The sequence below is a fragment of the Cucurbita moschata genome, unplaced genomic scaffold, assembly GCF_002738365.1.
Source record: "Cucurbita moschata cultivar Rifu unplaced genomic scaffold, Cmos_1.0 Cmo_Scf00019, whole genome shotgun sequence".
Taxonomy (NCBI): Eukaryota; Viridiplantae; Streptophyta; class Magnoliopsida; order Cucurbitales; family Cucurbitaceae; genus Cucurbita; species Cucurbita moschata.
Window position 1 is genome coordinate 3344796 of NW_019268535.1, and position 8715 is coordinate 3353510.

The following is an 8715-nucleotide window of genomic DNA, read 5'->3' on the forward strand; positions in this document are numbered from 1 at the left end:
TTTTTTTTTTTTTTTTTTTTTTTTTTTTGTACACAAATCCATCTTGTTTTGTTTTATTTCATATATATAGCCGAATCAAATTGGTATAGAACGAGCATTACAGGTTGTACGATCTAAATCTCATCAATTTTCTAATGATATTTATCTAAACATGTTAATATATAGGAATCTCATCAATATACATGTAATAATTAATAAGGTGTATTATATATAGGAAGTTGTTGCATATAAGTTAAAATATGTTACATTTAGACGAGAGTTTGAATCGAACTTAACCTAACCTATAATGATCTTGTTGTTCCTAATGACTAATACAAAAGTAAACAATACAAACATATATGAAATTTGTTCGTAGAATCTGACCACTCTTTTACTGTTGTAGGAGGAAAGATTTTGATTTAGTTCATGTTGAGGATATAATTCAAATTATACTATGGTTCCTTGAGTTCTATGATTTAAATTACACGATTGAAGTTTTTGTGAGATTGGGATTCAAATAAGATAGTTTTAAATATATTATATTAAAAAACTCGGTCGCTAGAAAAGGCGCGAGAATTTTGCCGAGTCGCTAGAATTCTCATACCCCTCTCAAACACACTCCCTCGATCTCCATGACTCGCCACACACTCTTCTGTCATACGCTCTAGAGCTTACGTACAAGGAAAAATAGAGAGAGGGAACGAGAGGGAGAGAGAACAAGAGATAACGAGAGAGAGAGAGAGAGAAGGAATTCGAAAGCTACTCCAGCGAGACCAACCAGACAAACTCGATGTCAAAATGGCCATCTCATGCGACGAAAGATCCATCGATGATTGCATGTACATAAGAGATAAGTTTCCACGCCTTAACGTCCCTTATTGTTAGAATCGAGAATGGGTTTTGAAATTGTTTGGGTTCGACCATCTCGAAGCTGAATTTAATCTTGTTCACGGTAAATAATGTTCGTATAAGGGAGTTAAGAATTCTTAAGTTACTAACGAAACGGGATGGATATTCCAATACGAAGCGACAATCAATGATCATTTGGAGCAATTTCGAGGAACGGCATGGATATAACATCATCACATCATCATACAACATCTTTACGTCATCATATAAGATAAAGCATAAATGACACATGCAAGGGCCACTAGGCACGTGTTGTCATGCATAAGACAAGTCTTTTGACTGAGCCGATAGTAAGACCACTTAGTTGGCCTAGGTCGAAGCTACCATGACCCCTTGATGCTATAGTAAGACCACTTAGTTGGCCTAGGTCGAAGCTACCATGACCCCTTGATGCTAGTTTAACGCTGCTCGTAAAGAGTTCCACAATTATAAATTAACATTCTACTATGGAATTGGCTCACCTTATTTGGCATAATAATAATTAAAATTTACTCCTAATAATAAAAACTAAGCTTAATTTTGCATAAAATAATTTAACCTAAACTCAAAAAAAATTAAACTAACTAAAAGGTATTCATACTAACCTTAAGTGCTTCCAAAGGGTTGAAACTAGTAAAAAAGGGTCCAAGCTATCAGACTCAAACAAGCAAGATAAGGATCTCCCTTTTATAGTGGAGGTCAACTCCCCACTTCTCAATTTAAGGGACGTGGGACAATTTGCCTTTCCTTTTAGTTTTTTCTTATAATTTTTGGGTTATTACACTTGGGCATCCTGTACAATGAATGAGTTTGTATAAGACTAAATCACGAAATATACAATAGTATCTCGATGCACGTAAACACACAGTTATGCATCAGATCCCCATACTTTCCATAAGAATGCCATGTAAAGATTGTGTAATGGACTATGTGATGTTTACTATGTATACATAGTGCATGTATGGAATATGTCATGGATGAAATGAGAAAAGGAATGACGTTAATGCTATGTTTTTTAATGTAAATTGGGACCCCATGCATGTATGTGTGTCATGTGCATGGGATACTTTCTCGTTATATTATGTTAGTCCGGATGTGTACCTTCGATATTCATGTTCTCCATGATATTATGCGGGTTTTTCCTTTTCTATGGTGTCTGACGACGTATAATGCATTAAGCCCAACCATGCCAAGTCTAGAGGGTACGTATACGAGCCCGCTTGGTGGGTCCATGTGCACGTATGTGGGCTATGTGCGGGGAAGTATCATAAATTCAATCCTACTCGGAACTGGAAAGAGCCCAAGATCATGTGATAGTTTTAAGATAAGTCCAATCATGTTATGTGTGTGACTACATTGCTAATCCCAACAGTGGGTTGACTCACTGAGTAAGTCATAAAATACTCAAGTCACGTGCTATTTTCATATTTTTAAGGTAAAGGTATAACTCTTATGCACGAATGACGGTGAAAGCTGAAAAGGCCATCTAAGTTCGGATAGGGCATGATAGGGTAGTAGAACGCGTTCAATTTCAATTATTAGTTGATAGGTGTTTTTAATGCAATTGTTGTATATGTGATTAAAACATGCATGGAGCGTTGCATAGGACAACGTATTAAAATTTCAAGTTCTAACCCTCAAGAATGCTCTAAAATCTTGTGAAAATCAAAGTTAGAGACCTATAGAATATACCTTCATTATTTCTCGATTCTTGATGAAATTTTACAATCCAAACACCTAAACCTCTTCTCCTTGATTCAATAGGGGAGCAAAATCCTTTTCGACTCTCGACTTGACTTTCACCCGAATTTTCTAAATTTTCTACCATTTATTTTATTTTTCTTAGATTCTTGGAGGTATCCTTACCATTTTTTCCTCTAAGGTTCTAAATAAAATCCTAGAAGTTTAGAATTTTAATTATGGAAACTTAAGTACGCGTCGAGCTTGGATGTTACAATGAAATCGTATCTCAACTCGAGATCATGACACATGTATAGGGTAGTCGTATTTATTTTCTTAGACTTAGGCTAGAATAGAATGTTTTTAATTTAAACGTTTATTTATTTTATGTTTTTTATTGTGTCGTTTTCAAAGGTGTTTTCGAACCACGTAAGTCCATGAATGTGTTTTGTTGAAGGTTATGTTTTATGAAAGCTTAAATGAAGTATTTCCACCTTCAATGTTTATGATATATATAAACAGTAGAGACCCAAATTGGCTAATTTAGGGAATGATCGTCGGTTGATGAGCCACGAATACTATCTCCATCTGTATGAGGCCTTTTGGGCAAACCCAAAGAAAATCCATGAGAGCTTATGCTTAAAGTGGACAATATCATACTATTATAGAGAGCCGTGATTTCTAACAAGATATAGTAAATCAACAGAATCTTAGTCCATATTCCAAACCGTTCAAATGAAGCTTTGTCGATAAAGCCAAGAAGGAAAAGGTTGATGGCAATAGACAGTGAAGGCAGCCACGGGACGAGCGACTCACCCCACACACGAGGCTTTTTAGCCAGTGGGACGCCGAGCCATAGGGCCAAAGTTGAGAGAAACCATATGGCATTGGACACTACCAAGTTGATCCAGCCATCGCTCGATCCCCAGTATATGGCGGTTGCCATTGAAGATCCAAGGATTAGAACCAGATAGATTATGAGCTTGTTTCGGTTTGATGGTGTTGTTTCACCGCTAATGTAGTAGTGTCGGATAATCAGGCCAACGGCTACCAGCATGAAGATGACAAGGATAGAGATAGAGAGGAGGTTTGAGAGGATTCCCGAGCTTGTAAAGAAGGCAATTATTGTTGTTGCAGTTATCATTGTGGCGGTTGCATTCATGGGAGTGCCAGACCTTTCATGCACTTTGGCGAACCATGGAGAGATCATGTGGGTTCTGGCAATGTGCGTGAGATAGCGCGCCTGTCCAACAGCACTAACCATCAACACAGTGGTCATGCCTTTAATAGCACCAACAGCGACAATGTACTTAGCCCAACCCCATCCACCAGCCTCAAAAGCCACCAAAAACGGTGAATCCTCATCAATTTGTTGGTACGGCTGCATCAAGCACAACGTAACCACAAGAATGCAATAGGCTAATGTGGTGATCGTCATTGACCCAACAAGACCAATAGGTATAAAGAACAAAATGGTCGAGGCAACGAAGATGCCACGAGGGCCATAGGGAGCAAAGGGAGTGAAGTTTTTCGGGTTAGCCTTGGTGAGGCCAGCAACGACAATGAAGATGATGATGGCAACGTGGAATATGGAAGCAATGTAGTTGAAGCGGGAGGAGCCTTTGGTGCTGGCTACGGCTAAAGTGCAAATGACGATGATCACAACAATGGCGATGGGGTCGAGCTGGTTGTAGTCATCGGAGAAAGACGAGACGTGGATGCGAAAATCGTTTGGATGGTGATTACATAAAGTGGCAAAGTACGAAGTCCATGAACGGGCTACAGCAGCACCGCCAATTACACATTCGAGGAGGATGTTGCTCTCGACGATGAATGCCACGAAGTCTCCTAGTTCTACCCTTAGGTAGGCGAATAATCCACCTACATAAGTAATTGTAAAAGAAATTTAAATTAGATTAGTGTAGAAATATGGTTGAATTCAAAATATTTATTAATGTAGTCTTCTTCTTATAATCATTGTTATTTTAAATGGTAGGAAAATTTGAACAAGATATGAGGAAGAAACCATGAAAAAAGGGTGGTTAAATGATATCAACAATAATATTCTTTTCCAAACTATATGAAACCATGGAAGAGATGAGATTTGGAAAAAGACACGTACCGGCGGCAGGGATCTCGACGGCGAACTCAGTGTAACAGAAAACGGAAAGCATGGCGGAGACACCAGAGACGACATAAGACAAGACGACGGCTGGGTCAACGTGTTTCTTAGTCTCGAGACCGATGAGGACGAATATTCCAGCACCGATGACGGCACCCATACCGAACCACATAAGGTCCCACCACGCGAGGCTCTTCTTCATCTCGTGCTGGCTCTGAGCCTTCATCTCGACGAGCTCGGTGTGCTCCCCGGACCAGGACGTGAGCCGATCCAAGAGCCGGGCCGGCGTCGCCTTCAACGCTTCAGTGTAATTTCTCCAACTTTAAAATGACTTCTCTGGCAAAAAAATCTTGCATCGAACAACCACAGGAGGTCGAGGAGAAAAATTGAAACTGACCGGAGGTCGACGAGAGGCGAGAGAACTCTGGCGATCGGAGAATTGAAGGAGAAGAGAGTACTTAAGACAAGGCGGGAGAATAAGAAATGAAAAGGGATGACAACGGGTAGACACGATGGTTTCAGAGACTGGAATATGAGAGGAAATTGACATGCGGACGTTAATTGGGCGGTCACATTTGTGATATCAGGCTGTGGTTTCTAAATTTAATCATATCCCATTATGGAAGAATTAGAAGATTTAGGTTTTAGTCTCAACCGTTAAAAGGGCTTTTACAACAGGTCGGAACTCCAAATCGTTCTCAATTGGATCCTTCGCCTTTGAAATCGTTTTGAAGATTTAATGTCGTTCGATCGGAACCGTAATTATAATCCAATTAAAACTAAAATTTAAAACAACTATATTTGGTTAAATGGAACGGATTTAAATATATTGTTAACTTTTTTTAAAAAAAATACATTTTTACTCGAGGTACAATTATATATTACAAATATTTTACTCTCATGGAAGGTAATTCCTCAAAAAAAATATATATTGAAAATGAGTCGCCCATCTAAATTAAATATTTAAAAACATATAAATAGATATTTAAACAATAAATATTTTACTTTTATTAAAAACAAACATTTGAATCAATTAACCAGCTAAGCTAACCAAAAAAATTTATGATTGGGTTGGGTGGAGTTCATTCTTTAATAATGGTTGTATGGATTGAAAAATGTACCACTCATTTTTTATGGCAGCGGACTTGCGATTGTGCGGCACTCACTTTCCAACGACAAGTGAGCTAAACCAATTCATTCTTGCGTCGCCTATGGCCATGCGACGTATGCTTGAGCCTTTGGTCTCGATTTTAAGGGAAGGTTTTAGAAAAGGGCAGAGAGAGATTTTCGAAAGAGACGTTATATAAGCAAGCAAGAGAGAAATAACAACGATTCGCAGTATATAACCAACACACATAAATGGTAATTTAATTCAACGTGTGTTTGGCCTGCTTGTGAGAAATGGGATTAAAGCTAAAAAGAAAATAGTATTTTTGTTGTCACATAAGAGTAAGGGTTCCCATGAATTAGGGACTTATAGGTCATACAAAATATGTGTAACCTGGCAAGAGCACGATACTCAGATTCACGATTAGAGCGTGAGACAGTAGGGTTTTTTTTTTTTTTGGCATTCCAAGAAATGAGAGTGTTACCAAGATAAATAGAATAGTCGGATGTAGAACGATAAGTATCGGGACAACCAACCAAGTCAGCATCCGAATAAGGCACTAGTGTATTAAGAACAGTGGATGGACGAAAGGTAAGACCAAAGTGGAGTGTTCCCTTAACGTAGTGAAGAATACGTTTGATAGCAAGAAAGCGATCTTCAGTAGGGGCATGCAAAAATTGACTCACAGAGTTGAGAGCATGGGCAATATCTAGACGCGTAATAGTCAAGTACTGCAGGGCGGCAACAACAGATCGATAAAGAGTAGGATCGAGAAAGAAGAACCATCAGCAGTCAGGTGTTGAGAAACAACCATGGGGTGTGGACTGATTTGCTATTGAGCAACTGGGCACGAGTAAGAATATCTCGAGCATATTTTAATTGACTAATAAAGAGACCATCAAGAGTGAGTGAAGCTTCAAGACCAAGAAAGCAACTGAGGGAACCCAAATCCTTGGTAACAAACTCAGAATGAAGCTTGCGAGTAAAGCTGTCAAGAAGAGATGAGTTGTTATTGGTCACAATAATGTCACAAATATAAAGAAGCAAATATATAAGGTTAGATTGTTGATGAAAGACAAAAAGGGACGTGTCAGCGAGACTGCAAGAAAAACCAAGTGTGAGAAGAAATGAGCTAAAATGTTGAAACGAGGCGCAAGGAGCTTGCTTTAAGTCATAGAGGGCTTTCTTTAATATACAGACATGAGTGAGAAATCGAGGATCAATATACCCAGGAGGTTGTTTCATATGAACATGTTCAATAAGAGTGTGATTAAGGAAAGCATTATTGACATCAAGTTGCCGAAGAGGTTATGTATTTATGACAGCAAGAGAAAGCACAACACGGACAGTAATAGCTTTGACAACCGGACTAAAGGTGTTAGTGTAGTCGAGACTAGGAACCTAAGTATAATCTTTGACAACAAGACGAGTCTTGAAACGCTCGACAGATCTATTAGAAAAATATTTAATGGGAAACACCCATTTAGAGCCGACGATGTTGGTGTTGGCAGGGCGAGGAACCAAAGTCCAAATGTCATTTTGCTGTAAAACTCGAATTTCTTCATACATGGCAGCAACCCAAGCATGTTCTTAGCAGAAGATTTGAATCCTCTTGGCTTAGTGGATGCAAGAAGAGCATAAAAAAGTTCAGATGAGCCCAAAATACCAAGATTTGTTGGATGATGAGTCTTGAAGATACCAGTTTTGGATCGTGTGATCAAAGGATGAGAGCCCAAAGAAGAAAGAGAATCAACCGCTGGTTTAATAGAGGGCAGATCAAAAGTCAAGAGTGGCAAGAGAGGTACCAACCTGCACAGACTCATCCACAAGGTCAGAACAAATATCACACGGAGATGAACTGGATCGAGGAATGTGCGGTGAAAAAGTGGTAGGGGGATGAATCAATATGGCAGAGATGTGGTTCCAAGAAATTTGAAATATGAAGAGAGGAAAGAGGTTGGATCTAGAAGCTAGGGACATCGGGAAAGTAAGTTTCATCAAATTGAGCATGACAGGTGATGTATAGCTTAGTGGTGGTGGGATCAAGACAATGAAACCTTTTATGAGAGGGACTATAACACAAGAACATACAAGGAATGCTACGGGGAAAAAAGTTTGTTAGGCATATAATCACGCAAGCAAGAATAAACATGACAACCAAAGCAATGAAAATTGTCAAAATGCAGAGTGTAGTCGTACAGGAGTTCAAATGGTGACCTACCTCCAAAAAGTGGAGTAGGCAACCGGTTGATAATATAAGTCATAGTGTTGAAGGCATCAACCCAGAAACGAGGAGAAAGATGGAAGTGAAAGAGAAGGGTCAAGCCAGTCTCAGTCACGTGACGATGTTTTTTCTTAGCATGACCATTTTTTTGCAGGTGTATATGGACAATAGTGTTGATGGTGGATGCCAGAAGTACGTAAGCAACCTTGATCTTTTCTTCTCTATGGCTTACGAAGCCTAGTTTTGCGTTCCATCTTGGGATTGATCGTTGCTAAGGTTAAATAATTGTTTGACTGTAGCATAAGGCCGTGGAAAGGACTTGGACCCTTTGTTCATAAAACTTGACCTTTTCCCATGGCTTCCGTCCCTCAACAAAAGTATGGATATGGTTTTCATGTTACTCCATTTAGAATTTATTTAGACTATTACAAACTAATACGGTCAATTCAGGCTTAATTCCCAACTTTCTCACTTCCCTCAAAATAACTTACCCTCTCGGTATCTAGTTTTGTAGTGAGGACCTTGATCTAGAGTTTTGAGTTATTATTCCTTAAGACACTTCCTTGAAAAACCTGTGGGGTCTTATGCTCAGTGAACAACTCAATCTTGACCTATGCCCAAGGCTTCATATGTTTCTCGCGACAGTCTTAATACTTACATCCAAGGCTTCATGTGCTCTATGCAACACAATCTGCATACTTATGTTCAGGGTTT

At 39.0% G+C, this 8715-nt stretch overlaps 1 protein-coding gene across 1 annotated transcript; it reads right to left on the bottom strand.

Annotated features, from left to right (window-relative positions):
• Positions 1 to 3085: 3085 nt before the first annotated feature.
• On the bottom strand, positions 3086 to 5004 carry LOC111456712 (cationic amino acid transporter 1-like). Its single transcript, XM_023098680.1, has 2 exons — positions 4670 to 5004; positions 3086 to 4428 (listed from the first exon to the last, which is right to left on the bottom strand). The coding sequence occupies exons 1-2, from the start codon at positions 4893 to 4895 to the stop codon at positions 3086 to 3088; spliced, it is 1569 nt and encodes a 522-aa protein (XP_022954448.1). The 5' UTR covers positions 4896 to 5004.
• Positions 5005 to 8715: the final 3711 nt, after the last annotated feature.

Bases quoted from the DNA above. Each gene is read 5' to 3' on its own strand.
- LOC111456712 (XM_023098680.1), bottom strand. From the start codon at position 4,895: ATGAAGGCTCAGAGCCAGCACGAGATGAAGAAGAGCCTCGCGTGGTGG. The intron at 4,429-4,669 runs GTACGTGTCTTT...TTACTTATGTAG, and splicing joins CGTCGAGATCCCTGCCGCCG to GTGGATTATTCGCCTACCTA.